This window comes from Ursus maritimus, unplaced genomic scaffold, assembly GCF_017311325.1.
Source record: "Ursus maritimus isolate PB19 unplaced genomic scaffold, ASM1731132v1 scaffold_27, whole genome shotgun sequence".
NCBI lineage: Eukaryota > Metazoa > Chordata > Mammalia > Carnivora > Ursidae > Ursus > Ursus maritimus.
Window position 1 is genome coordinate 37,512,155 of NW_024425230.1, and position 24,574 is coordinate 37,536,728.

Here is a 24,574-nt window from a genome sequence, read left to right on the forward strand (position 1 = left end):
ATAATTTTTTTATAATTGATTTGTACAAATCAAGATCTAAATAATGTTCATATGTTACAGTTGATTAATAGGTCTCTTTTAATTTATTGGTTTGCCCTCCATCCTTTTTTTTCCCCATTGCACTTTATCTGTTGAAGAAAGAAGGTCTGTTTTTGTTGTTTATCCATGGTGTTATTTGATATATTTTTCAGTCCCCTGTATTTTCTGTAAATATGAATAGGTAGTTAGATCTAGAAACTTGATCAGACCCAGGTTTGCTTTTTTTTGAAAGCAGGGTCTCGAACAGATATTTGCACACCCATGTTCATAGCAGCACTATTCACAATAGCCAAAAGGTGGAAACAACCCAAGTGTCCATGGACAGATGGATGGATAAACAAAATGTGGTATATTCATACAATGGAGTATTATTCAGCCTTAAAAAAGAAGGAAATTCTGACATATGCTACAGCATCGATGAACCGTGAAGACGTTATGATAAGTGAAATAAGCCAGTCACAAAAGGACAAATACTATATGATTCCACTTACATGAGGTACCTAAAGTAGTCTGATTCATAGAGACAGAAAGTAGAAGGTGGTTGCCAGGGGCTGGGGGAAGGGAACAATGGGGGGCCGGTGTTATCGGGTATAGAATTTCAGTTTTACAAAATGAAGAAGTTCCAGAGATGGGTTACACAACAGTATGACTATACTTAACACTACTGAACTGTACACTTAAAAATAGCTAAGATGCTAAATTTTATGTTATATATATTCTACCACAATTTAGAAGAAAGAACACTTCATAGATAAGGTATGCTTCCATCCAGAGGCGTATAGAGCCTTATTTCTCTTCTTATGGTAATGGCACCCTTTGATGATTGCCAAAATCCATTAATTCATTAGGAGTTATAAAACAGTGATATTTTATCATTCCTTCTTTATTTATTAACTGAAATACTCCTAGAAAAAGAAATTACTATTCAGTTATCCTGAGGCCTAGTTCCTAATGAAAAGGAGGGTTTGATTCTTTCCTTTTGTCATTTTTCAAATAATTTGTTTCCTGCAGTCCTCCATAGGTGATCAAATAGGGATTTTTTGGAGGGGTGTTTGGGTTTTTTTGGGTTTTGGGTTTTTTTGGTATCTTCATAAACTTACAGAGTAAACTTGTGCTGTTTTTTGATCCATTGGTAGTTATTCTTATTGTACAAATTGTCTTATTTTTGGCTGGTGGCAGCCCCTTCAACTTGACATGTCAGATCCTATTGATATGATCCTTGCTAGTATGATGAAGATGTTCTGTGTTCATCTTACACATTGCCTAGCCCATGCTTGGAGTCAAGTCATTTCTCCCATGAGCTCTGGTTCCTTTAGAGGAAATTGGTATTAAGAGACCATGATCTGGGTACTAGCGATGTTCATTATTATTGGGTTGGTAATTGTTTCTGGTTTTTCTTGTTGTTGTTGTTGTTGTTGAACACACTAGGGAATATATACATTGTGTGTGTGTGTGTGTGTGTGTGTGTGTGTGTGTGTGTGTGTGTTTGAAATGTAGGTATCAGTATGAATCCAAATCAATTCAGATAAACTAAAAGTTCAGCCTGATACATCTAATTCAGATTTTACACTACAGGATTGTTCTTTAATCTCATTGTCTTATGAATCTTCTTTGTCTGATCCCAAAGATCCCAGTTTAAACAACAATATAATTTCTTACATATGAATCTTCTTTGTCTGATCCCAAAGATCCCAGTTTAAACAACAATATAATTTCTCATTTGCTTTACCCGCACAACAGTTTCAAAATAACAAAGGAATCAACACTGTGATTACTTAGGACAGTAACCTGGAACTGTTCTTCTCTGTGTGGTTATGCCACCAGTTCTATGCAGTGATGTGCGTTTGCTTCATTTTGTTTCCGAGTGCTGGAATTCCTTTATTTTTAATTGAATTTTGTTTTATAAAATAGTTAAAGGATTCTAAATTCAAAACCACAAAACAAGAGAAGCCTGTCTCCTCTACCCTATTTCCTTCCCTCTCCCTCTAGATAGCTATTTGTTTTTAAATAGCTTATCCTTTTTTAAAAAATGTGAGTATGTAGACATTCGTATCCCCCTTTAGATAAATAGTAACATACAATGTACATTTTTTCTACCTTGAAATTTTCAAGTAACAGTGTATCCTTCAGACCACTCCATAGGAATCTATACATAATTTTTATTTCTTTTTACATCTGTATTGTGTTGTGCAGACTAATCATTTTCAACAAGTCCCTATTGATGGACATTTCAGGTATTTTCAATTGTTCTCTTACAAATAGTACCACAGTGAAACAGCTTGGGCATACAACTCTTTATATTTTTCCCGGTATGTATTTAAGCTAGATTCTTAGAAATGAAATCTCTGGATCAAAAGGTATATGCTTTTGTAATTTTGCTAGAGAATACCGTATTTCCTCCATAGGAACTGTGCCATTTTGAATCCTCACTAGCAAGATATAAGTGTACCTGTTTTCCCACAGGCTCTCCAACATAAAATATAGTCAAACATTCCGATTTTTGCCAATTCGATAGATGGAAATGGTATCCCAATAGAGTTTCATTTGCATTCCTGTTATAGACAAAATTGATCATCTTTTTATTTAGTTAAAGGCTACTTGCATTTCTTTCTCTGTATATTGTTTTTTCATATTTCTAAACCATTTTTCTATGGTGTGATGGGTCTTTTTCTTCATTCTTAGGAGCCTTTTATATACTGGGGATAGTAACCTTTTGTGATTTGTTGGCAAATATTTTCCCCAGGTTGTCATTTGTATTTTTACTCACTTTATGGTGGGATGGAGTGTGTGTGTGTGTGTGTGTGTGTGTGTGTTAGCCATGTGAAAGATTTTTATATCCTCAAATGTATCAGTCTTCATTGCTTCTAGAATTTGTGTCTTCTGTCATAGTTAGCACAGTTTTCTCTACCCCCAAATTATAAAAGAATTCACTAATGTTCTCATCCGGTACTTACATGGATTCATTTTTTAAAGCTTTATTGAGGTATAATTGACATAATAAACTGCAAATATTGAAGTATACAATATGATAGATTTGGGCATATGGTATGTACTTGTGAAACCATTATTTCAATCATTATCCCCGAAAGTTTCCTCGTACCCTTTTGTAGTCTTCCCCTCCCACCCATCCCCAGACAACCATGGTACCAGTCTTGTACAGTCTTTCATAAGTCTTATCTCTTAAGTATTTCAGATTTTTTATTCTACTGTAAATGGTATTTTCTAATTTTAATTTCTGGTTGTTCATTGCCAATATTTAGATGTATTGATCTTATCCTGCAACCTTGCTTGAACTCTTTTATTAGTTCCATTAGATTTTTATAGCTTCCATTGGATTTTTCTATATAAACGGTCATATTGTCTGCAAACTGGCAGTATTACTTCTTCCTTTCCAATATGGTTGCCTTTTGTTTCTTTTTCTTGGGTTATTGTACGGGGTCACTCCTCCAGTACGAAGTTGAATAGAAATGGTGAAAGCAGATGTTCTTGTGTTCTTGATCTTAGGGGAGGAGTCATTCAGTCCTTAACCAGTAAGTCTATTAGCCCTAGGTTTTTCATAAATGCCCTTTGGTAGGCTGGAGAAGTTCTCTTCTATTTCTGTCTTGCTTAGAATTTTTATCAGGAACAGTTACTGAGTTTTGTTTAATTTTTTTTTTAAGATCTTATTTATTTATTTGTCAGAGAGAGAGCACGCGCACAAGCAGGGGGAGCAGCAGGCAGAGGGGGACAAGGAGCCTGATGCGGGACTTGATCCCAGGACCCTAGGATCATGACCTGAGCTAAAGGCAGACGGTTAGTTGACTGAGTCCCCCAGGCGTCACTTGTTAAATGTTGAAAAGATCTTAAGGTTTTCTTTTTTAATTTGTTAATATGGCAAAGCATCACTTGATTATTGAGTGTTAAATCAACCTTGCAGTCCTGGGATAAAACCTACTTGGTTATGATTTATTATCTTTTTTACGTATTGTTAGATTTAGTTTGCTGTAATTTTGTTTAAAATTTTTTTATATGTTCATGAGGGATATTGGTTTATAAAGTTCTTTTCTTAAAATATCTATGTATGATTTTGGTAATAGTGTTATGCTGGCCACAGAATAAGTTGGAAGTTATTTCCTCCTTTTAATTTGCTAGAAAAATTTGGTAGAATTTTTGTGAAGCCACCTGGACCTGTAGTTTTCTTTGTGGAAAAATTTGTAACTGCAAATTCAGTTTATTAGATGTAGTGCTATTCAGGTTATTGGTTTCTTTTTTAGTGAGCTTTGGTTGGTTGTGTCTTCTAAGGAATGCTTCTGTTTCATCTATGTATTGAATCTATTGACCTGAGTTTCATAATAGTCCCTAATCTCTTTAGTGTTTACAGAATCTATGTGATTCTCTCTCACTTCTGATACTTCTTGTAATTTGTGTCTTCTCTCTCTCTCTTTTTCTAATGAGTCTGACTTAGGGTTTACTGATTTGGTTTCACTGATTTTTCTCTCGTTTTCTATTTTCTATTTCATTGTTTTACCCTCTGACCTTTTTTATTGCCCTTCTTCTGCTTACTTTGGATTTCATTTGTTCTTTTTCTTGTTTCATAGGTGGCGGCTGAGGTGACTAGTTTGAGTCTTTTCTTTTTTTCTTACATAGGCAGTTAGAGTTATAAATTTGCCTTTAGATACCGTATTAGCTGTAGCCGATACATTTTAATATGTCATGTTTCCATTTTCATTTAGTTCAAAATACTTCCTACTTTCCCTTTATCCCATAAGTTATTTAGATGTGTGCTGTTTAGTTTCCAAGTATTTGGCTATTGTCCAGAGATTTGATTTCTAACCAAATTCCATGGTATTCAGAGACCATAATTTGTATGACTTGAATCTTTTCCAATTTTTGAGTCTTGTCTTATGGCTCAGAATATGATCCATCTTGGTAAATGTTCTGTGTTTACTTGGAAAGAATATGTGTTCTGTTGTTATTGGGTCTATAAATGACCATTAGATGAAGTTAGTTTATTGTATTGTTCAAATTTCCTATATCCTTACTGATTTTCTGTTTGTTCTTCAGTTATCTGAGAGAGAATGTTGAAATTTTCATTTCATAATTAACTACTTTTTGTTGCAGCTGTATTAGTTTTTGCTTTATATATGTTGAAGCTATGTTATAAAGTACATAAGTGGATAGGATGATTATGTCTTCCTGATAAATTGACTCCTTTATGGTTACTAGATGACCCTCCCTGTTTCTAGCAATATTTTTTTATTCTGAAATTTACTTTAATATTAATACAAGCACTCTAGCTTTCTTTTGATTAGTGTTAGCATGGAATGTACGTTTCCATTCTTTTATTTTTTTTTACCAGCTTTATTGAGATATAATTCACGTAGCATACAATTCACTCATCCAAGTATAGAATTCACAGGTTTTTAGTATATTCACAGAGTTGTACAGCTCTCATTACAGTCTAATTTTGGAACATTTTGTCACCCCAAAAGGAAATCCATTAGTCACTTCCCATCCACCTAGCTGCTCACCCTCAGGCCTGGGCAACTACTAATCTACTTTGAGTCTCTATAGGTTTGCCTGTCCTGGACATTTCATATAAATGGAATCATGCACTATGTGGGCCTTCATGACTGGTTTCTTTCATTCAACACGGTATTTTCTGGATTCATCCAAATTGTAGCAGATAATGATACTTCATTTATTTTTATGGCTGAATAATACTTCATTTTGTGGCTATCCTATATTTTATCAGTTTTTGGATATCTGGGTCATTTGGACTTTTGAGCTTTTATGAATAATGTTGCTGTTAACATATATGAGATTTTGTGTAGACTTGTATTTTGAGTTCTCTTGGGTATATATCTAGGAGTGGAATTGCTGGGTCGTGTGGTAACTGTTTAAATTTTTAAGGAAGTACTAAATGGCTTTTCCATAGCAGCTGCCCCCTTTTACAATCCTGCCACCAGTGTATAAGGCTCCTAGTTTTCTTCATCCTCACTAACACTAATTATTGTCTGTCGTTTTGCTTATAGCCATCCTAGTGACTGTGATGACGTATCTCATTGTCATTTGATTTGCATTTCCCTAATGATCAGTGATGTTGAGCATTTTTTCATGTCTTTATTGGCCGTTTATATCTTTTTTGAAGAAATCTGTGCGGGTGGGTCCTTTGCCCATTTTAAATTGGGTCTTTCTAAGGTTAAGTTGTAAGAGTTCTATATATATTCTGGATACCAGGTGTTTATCAGATAGGTGATTTGCAGATATTTTCTCCCATTCTGTGAGTTGTCTTTTTGCTTTTTTCTTTAACTGCAGTAGTCATTAATTAGCATGAAATCAGTCATAATTACCTTTGACAAGTGTTTAGTACTATAATCATTAATTTAGATCTGTACATTTAAGCAAAATTGCTTTGGTCTCTATGGAGGATAAGACGTTTTTGTGACATCCTTTTTCTTCTATTCATCATTTACCTTAATCTGAAGTTCTTATATCTTTTAAAAAATTGTGCCGAAATACATATAAAATTTACCATCTTAACCATTTTTAAGTGTACATTAGTGCACACCATTGACATTAAGTACATTCACGTTGTGCAACCATTACCACCATCCATCCACATAACTTTCTCATCTTGCAAAACTGTAACTCAGTACAAATTAAATAATAACTGCCCATTACCCCTCCACCTAGGTCCTGGCAGTCACCATTCTATTTTCTGTTCCTAGGAGTGTAACTACTCTAGGTACCTCATATAAGTAGAATCATACCATATTTGTCCTTTTGTATCTGGCTTATTTTACTTAGCATAATGTACTTAAGGTTTGTCCATGTTGTAGTATGTGTCAGAATATCCTTTTTAAAGATGAATACTATTCTGTTGTTTCTATATACCACATTTGTTTATTCATTCATCCATTAATAGTCACTTGGGTTGCTTCCACCTTTTGGCTATTATAAACAGTGCTGCTGTGAACATGGGTGTGCAAATATATTTTCATGTTCCTACTTTCAGTTCTGTTAGGTGTGTACCCAGAAGTGGAATTGCTGGATCATGTAAGTCTGTTTTTTATGTTTCTGAGAGATGGCCATACTATTTTCCATAGCCGCTACGCCATTTTACATTCCTACTAGCAGTGCACAAGAGTCCCAGTTTCTCAACATCTTTACCAGTACTTATTATTTTCTGGCTTTTTAGAGTAGCCATCTTAATGAGTGTGAGGTGGTATCTCATTCTGGTTTTGATTTGCATTTCCCTAATTAGTGATATTGAGCATCTTTTCATGTGCTTATTGGCTATTTGTGTGTCTTTGGAGAAATGTCTATTCAAATTCTTAGCCCATTTTTTATTCAGGTTGTTTGGGTTTTTTTGCGGCTTATTTTCTTCATACTGTTGTATTGTTTGAATAGTTACCACCAAAAGGATATGTCCAAACCCTAGAGGTGTTTGTAAATGTGACCTTGTTTAGAAATAGGATCTTTCCAGATGTAATTAAAGATCTCAAGATGAGACAATCCTGGGTATAGCATAAACCCTAAATACAGTAACTGATGTTCTTTTTTTTTTTTTCCTTAAGATTTTATTTATCTATTAGAGAGCATGAGCTGGGGGAGGGCAGAGAGAGAGGGTGAAGTAGACTTCCCACTGAGCAGGGAGCCCAACACAGGGTTCGATCCAGGACCCCAAGATCGTGGCCTAAGCTGAAGTCAGATGCTTAACCAACTGTACCCAGGCAACCCAACTGGTATTCTTATAAGACAAAGGAGAGGGAAATTTGAGACAGACACAGAGGGTAAAGATCATCTGAAGATTACAGTGATGTTGCCACAAGCCAAGGAATCCTGGAGCTACCAGAAGCTGGAAGAGGCAAGGAAGTATTCTCTCCTTGAGCCTTTGGAGGATGTCTGACCCTACTGAGCTCTTAATTTTGGACTTCTGTCCTTCAGAATTGTGAGAGAATAAATTTCTGTTGTATTCAGTCACCAAGTTTGTGGTAATTTGTTCTATCAGCCCTAGGAAACTAATATACGTTCTTTGATGCACACAGTTAAATTTTGATAAAGTGCAATCATTCTGTTTTCTCTTTGATTGCTTGTGCTTTTGACATCATATCTAAGAAACTGTTGCTTAATCCAGGGTCACACAGATTTGTCTGTTTTCTTATATGTGAGTTTTACAGTTTTAGCTCTTACATTTAGGTCTTTAATTCATTTTGACTTACTTTTTGTATATGGTGTGAGATAGGAGTCCACATTAATTCTTTTACATGTGGAATCCAGTTGTCCTAGCACCACTTATGGAAAGCTGTTCTTTCCCCATGGAATGGTCTTAGCACCCTTGTTGAAATTCAGTTGACCATAAATGTATGGTCTTATTTCTGGGCTCTCAGTTCAGTTCCAGTGGCCTATAAATCTATCCATATGCCAATACATGCTGTGTTGATTAATGTAGCTTTGCTCTATTGAAATTTGAAAATGTGAGTCCTCCAGTATTTCTCTTGATTTCAAGATTGTTTTGAAATTCCATTATCAGTACTGTTAGGATCAGTTCATCCATATCTGGAGAAAAAAGGCAGATATGATAGCCATTCTTTGAATCTCTATCAATTTGGGGTATATTGCTATCTTTATAATCTTAAGTCTTCCAATTCATGGACATGGGGTATCTTTCATGGACATGGGGTATCTTTCCATTTATTTAAATCTTTTAATTTTTTTCAACAGTGTTCTATATACAAATCTTGCACTTCTTTAAAGTTATTGCTAAGTATTTTACTCTTTTTGAGGATATTTTAGATAGAGTTACTTTCTTAATTTCATTTTCAGACTGTTTATTACTAGTGTATAGAAATGCAACTGATACTTGTTTATTGATCTTGTAGTCTACAACTTTCCTGAACTCATTTACTGGCTCTAATACTTTTTTGTAGATTATTTTAAGGGTTTTCCATATATAATATCATGTCATCTATAAATAGAGATAGTTTTCCTTCTTCCTTTCCAACCCTAGCTAGAACCTCTATAATAGTGGTGGTAAAAGCAGACATCATTTCTTTTTCCTGATATTGAGGAGAAAACTTTCAGGTTTTCCCTTTAAGACCGATACTAGCTATGGGTTTTTCATAGATGCCCTTTATCAGATTGAGAAATTACCCCTCTATTCCTAATTCGTTGAGCACTTATATCATGAAACAGTGCTGGGTTTTGTCAAATGATTTTTCTGTGTCTATTAAGAAGATCACTTTTTTCCCCATTATTATATTAATATTGTGCGTTGTATTGATTGGTTTTTATATGTTGAACCAAGCTTACATTCGTGGGATAAGTCCCACTTGGTTGTATGTAATTCTTTTAACATCCTGCTATATTCAGTTTTTCAGTATTTTCTTGAGGATTATTGCATCTGTAGTCCTAGGGGATGTTAGTCTATAGTTTTAGTTTATTATTATTTGTGTGTGTGTGTGTGTGTGTGTGTGTGTGTGTGTGTGAGATGTCTGTCTGGTTTTGGTGTCAGGATAATACTGACTTCATCGAATGAGTTGCAAAGTGTTTCCTCCTGTTCTCTTTCTTTGAAAGAGTTTGAGAAGGATGGGTATTCGTTTTTTTAAGCATTTGGTAGAATTCATCAGTAAAGCCATCTAGTCCTCTGCTTTTCTTTTACGGGTAGTTGTTTTGTTTGTTTACTAACTCAGTCTCTTTACTCGTTCGAGGTCTGTATTTTCTGTTTCTTCTTGAGTCCGTTTTGGTGGTTTGTGTGTTTCTAGGAATTCAACCATTTCACCTACATTATTGAGTTTGTTGGCATACAGTTGTTCATACTATTCCCTTATAATCTTTTTTTATCTCTGTAAGATCATTCCTAATGACCCTCTTTCATTCTTGATTTTAGTAAATTGAGTCTTCTTTTGTTGTTTTGTTTGGTTTTTTTTTTTCATTCTAGCTAAATTTGATCTTTTCAAAGAACGAACTTTTGGTTTAGTTGAGCTTTATTGTTTTTCTGTTCTCTCTTTTATTTCCAATTTATTTTGTATTATTTTCTCACTTCTGCTTGCTTTGGACTTAGTTTGGTCTTTCTCTCCAGTGTCTTAAGGTGGAAGGTTATGTTATTGATTTCAGATCTCTTTTTTAATGCAGATATTTGTAAGTGTCCCTCCGAGCACTGCTTTTGCTGCATGCCTTAAGTTTGGGTATAGTGTTTTCATTTGTCTCAACGTATTTTCTGATTTCCTTTGTGATTTCTTCTTTGATCCATTGGCTACTCCTTCTTGGGCCAACATCTGGAAACTGTCAGGGCAGTTAGCTGGGTGAACTGTAAGGTTCACCTCATTTGGGTCCCATTCACAGAGATCACTGTCCTTTGTTGTCTAATGTCCAGTGTCTTGAAAACATTATTTCATATATTTTGTTAGTTGTTTCAGATGGGAGGATAAGCTGAGTCCCTGTTATTCCATTTTGGTTAAAAATGGAAGTTGGTTTCATTTTTAACATTTAAATCTCAGATGTATTTGGAATATGTGAGAAGTGAATCCAGTGTTATCTTTTTTGCATTTGGCTATGCAATAATTCTGATTTAAAATTGAAATCAGTAATCACTGATTTTAAAAGTCATATCTTTTTCCTACTGTTTTTTTCTTATAAATTTCTGTATTCAGCTTTCTATTTTAGATTTTCTGTTTTCTGCCATTGCTGTTGTTCATTATGTCTGTTCATGTTTTAATTTTTAAATATCTAGTAAAGTGAGCCTTGTTCCCCATAATTGATCTTTTTCAGGGTTATTCTTTCAGATAACAAACTTTATAATTAAAAAGTTATAAATATAGAGTTCTCTTGTAAAAGTTAATTTCTTAACTCTGAAATTTCTTGTGTTCTGATTATTAACCATTAAGACATATTAAGTACAGACCAAGTCCAGTGACATTAAGGGAGAATAAGAGGGAAGAAATTAAAATATAATCATATTCTCAGAATTGCTTTTGGCTTCAATTGAAAGAGTCTTAAGAGATACTTAAAGAGATCAGAATTAATAAAACTATATGTTCATTGAATTTACAGGTTTTCTATTGGAGCCTAACACAGTGTATAAATGTATATACATGTAATTAAGTATTAATAAAAAAGTGATACAATGAATACAAAAAGTGGGTGGTTTTTTAGCAAGATTTCCAGGTTGTCTCATTTTTATCCTCACCTAACATTATTTTAGGTTTGCAAGTACACACATGTATTTGCCATCCTTAAACAATGTTTACTTTCAGTGTGCTAGCTTAGTTTTGGAGTGATACATTCCTGCCAGTAAACTTATCTAGATTCCTTTGTAAGGTATCCTTGATAGTAGAAACCATGTCTGCTTTCCTTATGTATCATGCTCAAATGAAGTATTAAGAGCTCATAGGGAAAATGTGGATGTAAATTTTTTTGTTAGCACTTACTAAATTTGTTTTCTGTATATTCCTTTTTAAATTTTATACCTATATCAAATAATATTTCTAGCTTAGGAAAAGCCCTTATTGTCACCAGTCATTAATTACAAATAGTCTTTGAGAGAGATTTTAACAGCTGCTGCAGGTAGGAAAACAAAATGACACAGATTCTGCTCATTTTTTTGAATCTATAGTCAGAAATACTGAAAAAAGTGAAAAACAGTACCATAGTCAAATAAGTAAAAGAGGTAGTAACTTTTATATAAATCTCAAGGAAGAGATAACTGTACATCATAGTGGATCAGGAAACTTTCTTTGGCAAGACTGAATCAGAGCTAAGATTTTGAGATAATGATAAAACTTGGATGAATGAAAGAAAAATAGCCTTTCAAAGGGGGACAGTGGAACACAAAGACCAGGAGGCAGAAACTCATATGTTGAGTTTTATGTCAGTGAAATGACCATCCTGATCTAGGGTTTCATTAGAAGAGTATTAATAGATGTGGTGGGAAGGTATTAATGACAGCTGATACTTGAGAACTTACTCTGTGCCAGTCATTGTGCTAAATGCTTGACATGTTTTTAACTAGGTTAATCTTCACAAAGCTGAAGTAGATGATATATTACTATTTTGAAAGTGAGAACAATTACTTTTGAAGAAATTAAGCTACTTCCCAAAGTCAGACATCTAGTGAGGGTCAAAGCCTAGATTCAAACCACTTGGTTTCAGAGTCTGTGCTCTTAACTACATGCAACACTGCTCAAGTACGTTTAAGTTGTAGTGGTCTAGCATGTCAGGCCAAGGTGATGAGACAATTCTTGTTCTCTACTATATGCAGTAATCATCTAGAGACCCTTTACCAGGAAATCTTTAAGCAGACTTCTTGAAATTAGTTTGCTTAAAGTTACTGGCACATTTTGGAGTCATTCAACATGTAGACTCGGGAATATGGGAGATGCTAGGATATCAGTGGAAATTTTTTGCTAAAAGCAAATAGCAAGCTTTCAGAAGACTGGAGTAGGTGACTTCTCTTTTCCTTTTGTATTAGGCAACACTGGACTATGGAATGTATTCTCGGGAAGAAGAATTATTAAGAGAAAGAAAACGCATTGGAACTGTTGGAATTGCTTCCTATGATTATCACCAAGGAAGTGGAACATTTCTATTTCAAGCTGGTAGTGGAATTTATCATGTAAAAGATGGAGGGCCACAAGGATTTACTGTAAGTTGGTGTTACTACTTGTTAAATGTTTTTAGGTCCTAAAGGTTATTTGCATCAGAAAGGTAATTAAACCAAAAAATTATATTTACCCACCAAGTGAGAAATTTAATAGTAAAGAAAACAGTATATATGAGTACTAATTTCCAATGTTAAGAATTAATCATTTTTACACTGACATTAATATGTAATTTTTTAAATGCTTAAAAACACTTGCTATGTAGGAAGATATAGTAAAGGGCGTTAATGCCCATCTTCTGAATAAAGGCTGAGGGGGATTTTGGAAGATAATGTTATCGCAAGGCAATCTAATTTTGGTTCCCTTAAAAACTTAATTCATTTTTTTTTAAGATTTTATTTATTTATCTGACACAGAGAGAGAGAGATCACAAGTAGGTAGAGTGGCAGGCAGAGGGAGAGGGAGAAGTGGACTCCCTGCTGAGCAGAGAGCCAGATGCCGCTGCATCCCAGGACCCTGGGATCATGACCTGAGTCGCAGGCAGACACTTAACTGACTGAGTCACCCAGCCGCCCCAAAAACTTAATTCATCTTAATAAATGGTTTTAAATGTTTGGTTTTATTCCAGGCAATTGGTTTTTTTTTTGTTTTGTTTTTTAAGTTTTATTTATTTATTAGAGAAAGAGAGAGACAGAAGAGAGTGTGAGAATGAGTGGGGGAGGCCAGAGGGAGAGGGAGAGAGAATCTCAAGGAGACTCCCCAGTGAGCACGGAGCCTGATACGGGGCTTGATCTCATGACCCTGAGGTTATGACCTGAGTGGAAATCAAGAGTCAGACACTCAACGAAATCAAGAGTCAGACACTCAGCGACTGAGCCACCGAAGTGCCCCTCCAGGCAATTCTTTACATGGTATTAGAACTGTTCTTTTGAGGGGCGCCTGGGTGGCGCAGTCGTTAAGCATCTGCCTTCGGCTCAGGGCGTGATCCCGGTGTTCTGGGATCGAGCCCCACATCAGGCTCCTCTGCTGGGAGCCTGCTTCTTCCTCTCCCACTCCTCTGCTGTGTTCCCTCTCTCGCTGGCTGTCTCTGTCAAATAAATAAATAAATAAAATCTTTAAAAAAAAAAAGAAAAGAAAAGAACTATTCTTTTGTTAGAATTGTATGATCCTGGCTTTCATTACATCTTTTTCAGCAAAACTGTTTTATATCGGTAAAATTAATTTGAAATATTTAATAAATATTCAATAAGTGCTTAATGAAAGTATTTAAGTCATTACTCTATTAAACAAGTTTGGACAACAAAATTTATGAAGCACTGTTATATTGTCTTTATTTACTTTCCTATTGGGGCACCCGGGTGGCTCAGTGGCTTAAGCATCTGACTCTTGATTTGGCTCATGTCATGATCTCATGGATCGTGGGATTGCACCCCATGTGGGGCTCTGTGCTCAGCAGGGAGTCTACTTTTCTCCTTCTCCCTCTCTCTCTCTGCCCCTCCGTTTGCACTCAGGTGCTCTCTCTCTTTCTCTTGCTCTCTCTCTCTCTTTCTCAAATAAGTAAATCTTATTTTTAAAAAATCTTTATTTACTTTCCTATTACCCTTAGCTTTCTAATTCATAGTGTTAAAGAAAAATCCATCCTTGTAAGTTAAGGCATGCAAAAGTGTATTTTTCTGATGGGCATTTATCATAGTTGACATTGTACTTGGAATTATTGTTCATTTTATAGGAAGGGTGTTGGCAAATGAATATGCATCTGTTGGCCTAATACTTGCTTTAAAAATGTTTTTTTTCTTTTCTAGCAACAACCCTTACGGCCAAATTTAGTAGAGACTAGCTGTCCCAACATTCGCATGGATCCCAAATTATGCCCAGCTGATCCAGACTGGATTGCTTTTATACATAGCAATGATATTTGGATATCCAACATTGTAACCAGAGAAGAAAGAAGGCTCACCTATGTGCACAATGGTAACACATAGTTGTTCAAATCTACTTTTCTGAAAAGTATTTTTTAAATTTTGCTTTTGCTCACTTTTTGAAATTAGGCAAAATGAGGCAAAGTAGGTGATCTTTATGTTTTAAATTCAAATCTTTAAAAAAGAAAAAAGTACAGAGGATAAATAGTATGTACCACCTGCATAATGCTACCTTGTTTTAATGTGCATTTTCAGATACCACTGCAGCACCTCTGACACGATTGTTTCTTTAGCTTACCAAGGCTGTCAGGATTTCCCCAGAACTGTTCTCATTAAAATGAAATTTCAGTTAAAAAAACTAATCTTGTTTTTGGGAAACAAACAAAAACCTAATATACAAAAATTTATCTCCCTTTTTTAGGGAGCCTCCTTAGTTATTTTGTCATAATAGGAAAAACAAAACTTTATAGAATTGTGTGTATTGTGGAAATACTTAATTTCCATTAAAGTGATTATAGTAATACTAAGCACTGCTCAAAGCATAGAAAAGATGTAGATGTTTTCCTCTAAAGCTTTCATACAAATGCAAGATGGGAAACAGTGTATTGCTTTTTCTTTGAACACATGAAACAGAGTTTAAGATTAGTAAGTTCCACAGTGAAGGATGGGCATCTTTCTTAATAAATTATTTTAGAGTACAACAGTGTATTGACAACACACATTTTTTTCATTATTAGGATAATCAGTGTTATAGAAGAAGCCCTTTCCTGAACAATTTGTGTTGGTAGAAAGAACACTGAATTAGGAGTCAAGAAATCTTGTTCTAGCTGTTTAGTCAGTCAACAAAGATAGGTTAAGTTCCTGTGCACCAGGTAACATGGCAGAAACTAAGGATACAAAATTGAATAAGACATAACCTGGGCCCTCAAGGAAACTATATGAATAATAAAACAGAGTGATAAGCAAACATAGAATGTTGTGAGGGCATCAATTTGGGGTAGTGGTCAGGTAAGGCTTCCCAGAAGAGAGGACAACTAACTGGCACCTAAACTGATCTTAGATATGACTGCACATTAATCAGTACATTCCAGGTGAGGGGACCACATGAGAAAGGTCTTAATGCAGAAGGTGGTGTGTATGAGGAGTTAAAAGCAGTCTGATGGTTCTAAAGCGTAAGGTATGAGTCAAGAAGAAGGGAAAGGTAAGGCTGGCAGATAAAGAGAGCCAAGAGAAGGGTTAACTATCTCATGGAAATCAACAGTCTCTAGCATGATGTGGGAGTCCAATGAAAGTTTTTAACAATTGGGTGGTGTGGTCGGAGTCATATTATAGATAAATTGTTCTGAATACTTTGTGAAAGTTGTATTTGAAAAGCCCAGGACTAGGGGCGCCTGGGTAGCACAGTTGTTAAGCGTCTGCCTTCGGCTCAGGGCGTGATCCCGGCAATCTGGGATCGAGCCCCACGTCAGGCTCTTCCGCTGGGAGCCTGCTTCCTCCTCTCCCACTCCCCCTACTTGTGTTCCCTCTCTCGCTGGCTGTTTCTCTGTCAAATTAAAAAAAAAAAAAAAAAAAATCTTAAAAAAAAAAAGAAAAGCCCAGGACTAGAGGCAAGGACACCAAAATTTGACTGTTGAAATTATCCAGGTTTAAGTGGTCTGAAACTCTGTAGAGCATCAGATAGACAAAAGGGGATGGAGTAGGAACTTTTTAAGTGAAAAGTACATGTTTTGGAGGCCCCTGGGTGGCTCAGTCTGTTAAGCGTCCAACTCTTGATTTCAGCTCAGGTCATGATCTCAGGGTCTTGAGATCAAGCCCCGTGTTAGGCTCCGCACTCAGTGGGGAGCCTGCTTCCTTTTCCTCCCTCTCCCTCTGCCCTTCCACCCACCACCAACCCCCTGCTCCCTCTCTCTTTCTCTCTCTCTCTCAAATAAATAAATATATTTTTTAAAGTAAAGAAAGGTGCATGTTTTGGGTCTCCATTTGGAGTCAGGGAATCAGAATGGCTACCAATTATAGGATTAGGTTGATGATTAGTAAATCTGGGTTGGAAATCCTAGCCATTTCTTCATGCTTTCAACAAACATTGAACACTCACTGTATACTAGTTATCCTTCTTGAGGCTGGGAGTGCAAAGCTCTGATGGTAACCAACAGAATTAAGATGTTTTTTAGTCTAGCTTTTGTTCTGTAGAATTATTTTTCCACACAGGGTTATTGTGAAGATGGACAGAATTTAGGGGCACCTGGATGGCTCAGTTGGTTAAGTATCCAACTCTTGATTTCAGCTCAGTGTTGTGAGATCTGTGCTGGGCGTGGAGCCTGCTTAAGACTTTCTCTTCCCTCCATCTGCCCCTATCTCTCTCTCCCTCTCTTTAAAAAAAAAAAAAAAGTGACAGAATTGAAAGTAGAAAGCACTGGCACCCTGCAGGATGCTATAATATTGTTTTTATTATTTTCCTTTCTGTGCATATAGGTATGTGGTATATTTTATTATTTTCAAGATTAATGTACTCATTAAAAATGCAGTCTAGAACCATCTAGTTTGAATTCTAGATCTACCATTTTTAGTTCTGTGACCTTCAGTAAGTTATTTAACTGGTCTCTGTTTCCATATCTAAAAAGGCGTGTTATTATAGTCTCTTATGAGATTCTAATGAGTTTATATTTGTCAAGTGTTTAGGATGGTGTCTGAAACATAGTAAGTGTGATGTGTTTAAGGAGAGAGGTAGGTACAGAGTAAGCATCTTCAGTCCTACTCTGCTTACAATAAGTTTCCAAGTAAAAGTCTGCTTTTAGATGGGGTTAGTCAGTGAGCATGTGCATGTGTTTATTTTCTGCCTAGTATGAAAAGGAATGTAGAAGTAATACAGGACCAGACTCTACTTTCAAATGATATATTGACATATCAGAAGAACAAAGCGATACCTTTTATTCATTTAATAAATAACTCTTGATAATTGAGGTCTATAGTAAGTGAAAGGGAAATAGAAATGAATGGTACCTATTCTCACATCCAAAAGAGAACAAATATGAAACAATATAGTAGGTCTAATTTTGGGGTAGTTGACAGATCCAAGAAAACCAAACACTGGTTTTGCCTATATCAGTAATTCCAAAACTCAAAAAACTCTTGAAAACTGGGCTTAGTTTTCGCTGGCTCGGTGCTGAAACTCATTTGGTGGCGAAACCTGTCCTGAACTGACCTGAGGATATTTATAATCTTAATCCTACTTAGTGTGTCTATTCATAAGTTTGCTGCAAGAATATTGGTGTATTCAGTTACAGAGTATTTGATTACCCTGCCAGAGATGTTACATAATTATATGGTAGATATATGATAAATATGAAAAATCCTCCAAATTTTGAGTTCCAAACACTTCTGGACTCAAAATTTTTGGGTAGGGGATTATTGGCTCATGTTATATATTTGTTTCAGACAATATATAGAAAATACAGATAACCAAAAATAATACATTGGAACTTGTCTATAATATTGAAATCACTCTGAGATATTACCATACACGCATTAGACTGGCTAAAGTGAAAAAGATAAAGAACACAAACGTTGGAGAGGAACTTTCATACATTGCTAGTAAGAATAGAAAATAATACAAATACTATGGAAAGCTATGTGACAGTTTCTTACAAAGTTAATTTATCATACTACCCAGTCATTCCACTCCTAGGTCTTTATTCAAGAGAAAGCATACACCACAAAGATCCCTATACAAGAAAGATTATAGTATCTTTAGTCATATTGCCAATAACTGACAGTAACAGTAAAAGCCCAGATACCCATTAACAGGTGAATGGATTAAAAAACAACAACAACTGTGGTATACTATGGACTACCACCCAGCAATAAACAGGAATGAATTATTGATGCTGTAATAATATAGGTGAATCTCAAAAAGCAGACAAAGTAGGACTTCACTTATATAATATTCTAGAATATGCAAAACTAACCTATGGTGACAGAAATCAGATCAGTGTTTGCTTCTGGGGTGAGAATGGGCATTGACTGAGAAGAGGCATGAGAAAACATTTTGGGTGTTGGAAATATTCTGTCTTGATAAGGTGTGATTGGTTACACAAGTATATACATTTTTTACAAATAAACAGTATGCCTAAGATTTTGTAAATTATAAAGCAGTTATTAAAATGCTTCTCCATAGTCTGTCTCACTATTTGGGGAGAACCACATTTTGGTTTATATCCCAACACTTTCTAAAATATATATTTAACATTTTTGAATGAAATTATAGTGTACATGCCATTTAGTAATAGGGCTTTTTTTAATCCAGGTATATTACAAACATTTCTCCATGTCACGAAATCTTTTTTTTTTTTTTTAAGATTCTATTTATTTATTTGACAGAGAGAGAAGAGTGTGTGTGTGTGTGTGTGTGTGTGTGTGTGTGCGTGCGCGTGCGTGTGTGCCAGAGAGCACAAGCGGGGGAACAGCAGAGGCAGAGGGAAATCCCAGAACCCTGGGATCATGACCTGAGCCGAAGGCAGATGCTTTAACTGACTGAGCCACTCAGGCGGCCTTCCGTGTCATGAAATCTTATAAAATTATGGTTTTGTGGTTTGGGGGGGGGGTATTTTATTTATTTATTTATTTATAAAGATTTCATTTATTTATTTGTCAGAGAGAGAGAGCGAGCGCATAAGTAAGGGGAGCGGCAGGCAGAGGGTGAAGCAGGCTCCCAGCTGAGCGAGGAGCCTGATGTGGGACTGGATCCCAGGACCCCGGGATCATGACCTGAGCTGAAGGCAGATGCTTAACTGACTGAACCACCCAGGCATCCTGGGGGGCTTATTTTTAAAGCAAGAGTTCCCTTCAAACTATTTGCTGGAAAGTGTAAAACAGATAAAAGTTGAAATTCTGGTTGACTGGAGGAAGGGGAGGGAGGAAAAATGATGAAGATTATGTGATGTGTAAGACCCATTCTAGGACTAAAGTTGGACTTTTCTGGGTAGAAGTTAAAAGTCACTGTGACCCTTTCCATGTATTCTTTTTTTCCGTGATGCTAGCTAAATGGGGAAATAATAACTGACATTTATGGAGCACATGGTTTGGTTCAGGCTTTGTTCTAAGTGCTTTATGTGAATTAACTCATTTAATCTTAACAACCTTATGAGGTACATTCTTACTCCCATTTACAAAAGGGACACTGCGGTGGAAAGAGGTTGGATGATTTGCCCAAGGTCAGTCAGTCAGTACATGATGGAGCTCAGATTTATATCCCGTCCACTGGCTCCAGAGTTCGCCATAGTTCTACAGCTGCATTTCAGAATAAGCTAAATCATTGTGCTTAGTACCTATGAAAAGTTAGAGAACTTTCTGTGATAATTTTGCTGTTTGTGTTTGTCTAGAGCTAGCCAACATGGAAGAAGATCCCAGATCAGCTGGAGTTGCTACCTTTGTTCTTCAAGAAGAATTTGATAGATATTCGGGCTACTGGTGGTGTCCAGAAGCTGAAACAAGTAAGGGGGTTTAAAATAATATAAGTTAATTAAAGTATTATGAGATTCAACTGCCAAATCCTGAAGAGTAGATTATGAAGTCATGAAGATTAGATCCTACCAGTAGTTATTTAGAAAAATATGCTATATCCCACCATAATGAATTCTAATAAAAATAATTGCATTGCAGAATTAATTCTAATAAAAAATAAAAAAGTAATTGCATCAGTGCCTCTGGTCCTTCAGCTCTTTGCCAGTCTTTCATCTAGAGGCTGGTCTTGGTGGCAATATTGGTGACGAAATAAAAAAAATACTATACCTTGATGCAATGCTATAAAAACTTAGGATTGACTTGAGTGTCTGCATGAATGTATGGCCAAATTAGTGTATGGAATGGATCAGGAAAAGGGCACAAATTCCTCCCTTTTCTGGATGAATTCACAAGTATTTTATTGCCTGTGAAACAGCTTTCTCTGAAGATCCGGCTAGAAATTTGCTTTATATTGTAGCCTAATACTTGATACATATATTACATACAAAAACTAAAAACAAATTTCATGAAGCAGTACTTACCTTTATGTGTAATGTACTCTGATATTGCATATTTTTTGTTCGTTGTATATTTTAAATGCTTGTTATTACCCATTAATAAATTTCATGACACAGTAATGGATTGCAGCTACCATTTTTGTTTTTTTAAGTAAGCTCTTTTCCCAGTGTGGGGCTTGAATTCACAACCCTGAGATAAAGAGTTGCTTGCTTTACTGACTAAGAGCCCCAGCAGCTCATATTTTGAACATTTCTCTAAGGGAGCATGAAAAATACTTATTTTTAAGCCATGTCTTAGATTTGGGCATTTAATTTTAAGATGTAAAATGTTTTGCCATAACTGTTTGTTAGAACAAGATTTTGACGTGAATTAGAGAAACCATTAAGAGAAAACTGGACTCTTTAAATAGCATTTATTTTCAGGGTGTCTGGGTGGCGCAGTTGGTTGGGTGTCCAACTCTTAGTTTTGACTCAGGTCTTGGTCTTGGGGCTCTCTCCCCCTCTCCCTTTTCTTCTCCCCTCTGCTCTCTCTCTTTCTCTCAAATAAATAAATAAAATCTTTTTTTTTTTTTTAAAGATTTTATTTATTCGACAGAGATAGAGACAGCCAGCGAGAGAGGGAACACAAGCAGGGGGAGTGGGAGAGGAAGAAGCAGGCTCCTAGCGGAGGAGCCTGATGTGGGGCTCAATCCCACAACACTGGGATCACGCCCTGAGCCGAAGGCAGACGCTTAACCGCTGTGCCACCCAGGCGCCCCTAAAATCTTTTTTTTTTAAAGCATTTATTTTGTTATAGGAAATATTATAAATATAATTGAGTAATTCATTTTTCAACAAGGAATGCATTTTAAGGAGTACACGGACTGAAGTCCTTCATAAGTGTGTTTCCCCTGTTTTAAATACGTATAGGTACAGGGGCACCTGGCTGACTCAGTCAGTAGAGCATGTGACTCTTGATCACCAGGTCATGAGTTCAAGCCCCATGTTGGGCATGGAGCCTACTTAAATTTTAAATGTATACATATATATGTACATGTAGATAATTATGTTCAGGTTTTGCCTTCCTTTAACCAGCAAAAGTGGTTTAGTAGTAACTCACCTTCCTAGTGCAAAGACTGGTGATACATTCATATACAAAAGGCAGCATATTTTATACATAAATTATTTTTCACTATGGGAAATATACCACTAGAGGGAATGGTCAGTTATGATTACTCTCTGGAGTAATTCTTCTAAATTTTCAATATTTAAATTCCTTTTAAAAGCTCCCAGTGGCAGCAAAATTCTGAGAATTCTATATGAAGAAAATGATGAGTCTGAGGTGGAAATTATTCATGTTACATCCCCTATGTTGGAAACAAGGAGGGCAGATTCATTCCGTTATCCTAAAACAGGTACTATATTCCATTGACATTTATAGTCACTCCTTTCTACTTTCCAAACAAGATTCTCTCTGCAGTCATCCAAAGGTATGGTCAACATCAGATATTTACAGCCTTAATAAAGGTAGGTTATTCATTAATTGTCACTGAAGTAGATCTCTTAATTATAGACTGCTCTTACTTAATTCTTCTCAAAGGTTGGGAAGTGCACAAAGCTGGTTACTTGAAGGAATGAAAAAAGAGGAGTTTTTGCTGGGAAATAAAGATGTTTAAGGGATTATGTTCTTAATAAGTTAGTAATTTTTTTCCTATTTTGCTGTTTACATTTCAATTACAAAATGATACAGAATTTCTCTTATTTATTTCATATTGACTCTGGACGTTTTCCATTCTCCCTCTTTTTTTTTTTTTGATACCTATGTTGAGAATTATGAATTTGAGTTGGAGTTCTGAGATTCTAACACTGTAAAAGCCCTGACTCTACAACATTTCTGACTTAACTGAAGTATAAAGGGGATTGATCTGGCAAAATTAGTTTGAATAGTTTTGATTATGCATTACTATTCATGTCTCTTTCTAAAGGCACAGCAAATCCAAAAGTCACCTTTAAGATGTCAGAAATAATGATTGATGCTGAAGGAAGGGTAAGTATAAAATGTTGAGCTAACTTTTTGTGTCGCTTAACTGGTCAGTCTAGTAGATATCTTAGATATACTTCTTAATTTTTTGAACTCATTTAGCTTGCTGAGATATCTGTGGACGGTGCTTTGGAAACTTTTTGCTGGTTTCCAAGATAGGAATATAAGGATATGCATACTTACCACTCCTTTCCAAAAGTTTTTCTTCTTTGCCATTGTTAATTCCCTAGATCAGTGTTTACAAAATAGCAGTCATTGGCTCTGACTTACCTTCTGTGTTGGATATCCCACATTTCTCTTGTATTGCTGCTTTCCATTTGGATAGTCATATGCTTATTAAGCTGAATGCACACAAGATTAATTAAAACAGTCTTCTTGGGGCGTCTGGGTGGCTCAGTCAGTTAAGCATCTGACTCTTGATCTCAGATCAGGTCTTGATCTCAGGGTGGTGAGTCCAGCCCCGCATTGAGCTCCATGCTGGGTATGGAGCCTACTTAAAAAACAAAACAAAACAAAAAACCCAGTTTTCTCTGCTCGACTTTTTTTAATAGCTTTATTGAGATATAATTCATACACAATATAGTTCACTCTTTTAAAGTTTAGAATGGCTTTTAGTATATTCACAGACTCATGCAACCATCACCACAGTCAATTTTTTTTTTAATGATTTTTTATTATATTATGTTAGTCACCATACAGTACATCCCCGGTTTCCGATGTAAGGCTCGATGATTCATTAGTTGTGTATAACACCCAGTGCACCATGCAATACGTGCCCTCCTTACTACCCATCACCAGCCTATCCCATTCCCCCACCCCCCTCCCCTCTGAGGCCCTCAGTTTGTTTCTCATAGTCCATAGTCTCTCATGTTTCATTCCCCCTTCTGATTACCCCCGCTTTCTTTATCCCTTTCTTCCCCTACCGATCATCCTAGTTATTATGTTCCATAGATGAGAGAAATCATATGATAGTTGTCTTTCTCTGCTTGACTTATTTCACTTAGCATTATCTCCTCCAGTGCCGTCCATGTTGTAGCAAATGTTGAGAACTCGTTCTTTCTGATAGCTGAGTAATATTCCATTGTATATATGGACCACAACTTCTTAATCCAGTCATCTGTTGAAGGGCATCTCGGCTCCTTCCATGATTAACTATTGTAAACATTGCTGCTATGAACATTGGGGTGCATATGGCCCTTCTCTTCACTACGTCTGTATCTTTGGGGTAAACACCCAGTAGTGCAATGGCTGGATCATAGGGTAGCTCAATTTTTAACTTTTTAAGGGACCTCCACACTGTTTTCCAGAGTGGCTGTACCAACTTGCATTCCCACCAACAATGTAGGAGGGATCCCCTTTCTCCACATCCTCTCCAACAATTGTTGTCTCTTGCCTTGTCTATTTTTGCCATTCTAACTGGCGTAAGGTGGTATCTCAGTGTGGTTTTGATTTGAATTTCCTTGATGGCTAATGATTTTGAACATTTTTTCATGTGTCTGTTAGCCATTTGTATGTCTTCATTGGAAAAGTGTCTGTTCATATCTTCTGCCCATTTTTTGATTTGTTTATTTGTTTCTCGTGTATTGAGTTTGAGAAGTTCTTTGTAGATCTTGGATACCAGTCCTTTATCTGTAGTGTCATTTGCAAATATATTCTCCCATTCCGTGGGCTTCCTCTTAGTTTTTCTGACTGTTTCCTTGGCTGTGCAGAAACTTTTAATCTTGATGAAGTCCCATAAATTCATTTTATCTTTTGTTTCTCTTGCCTTTGGGGATGTATCATGAAAAAGGTTGCTTTGGCCGATGTCGTAGAAGTTGCTGCCTATGTTCTCCTCTAGAATTTTGATGGATTCCTGTCTCACATCGAGGTCTTTCATCCATTTGGAGTTTATTTTTGTGTATGGTGTGAGATAGTGGTCAAGTTTCATTCTTTTGCATGTAGCTGTCCAATTTTCCCAGCACCATTTATTGAAGAGACTGTCTTTTTCCCACCAGATGT

The 24,574-nt window shown here is 36.0% G+C and overlaps 1 protein-coding gene across 3 annotated transcripts in view; it reads left to right on the plus strand.

The window, feature by feature from the left end:
* The window catches only part of DPP8 (dipeptidyl peptidase 8), a 69,609-nt gene that overhangs the window by 12,056 nt on the left and 32,979 nt on the right, over positions 1 to 24,574 (plus strand). For all 3 annotated transcript variants that reach the window (XM_040643100.1, XM_040643101.1, XM_040643103.1), the window contains 5 exons: positions 12,491 to 12,664; positions 14,423 to 14,591; positions 19,918 to 20,028; positions 21,822 to 21,950; positions 22,521 to 22,582. In XM_040643100.1, the coding sequence (XP_040499034.1) occupies positions 12,491 to 12,664; positions 14,423 to 14,591; positions 19,918 to 20,028; positions 21,822 to 21,950; positions 22,521 to 22,582 (645 nt within the window). The remainder of the gene's footprint in view (positions 1 to 12,490; positions 12,665 to 14,422; positions 14,592 to 19,917; positions 20,029 to 21,821; positions 21,951 to 22,520; positions 22,583 to 24,574) is intronic.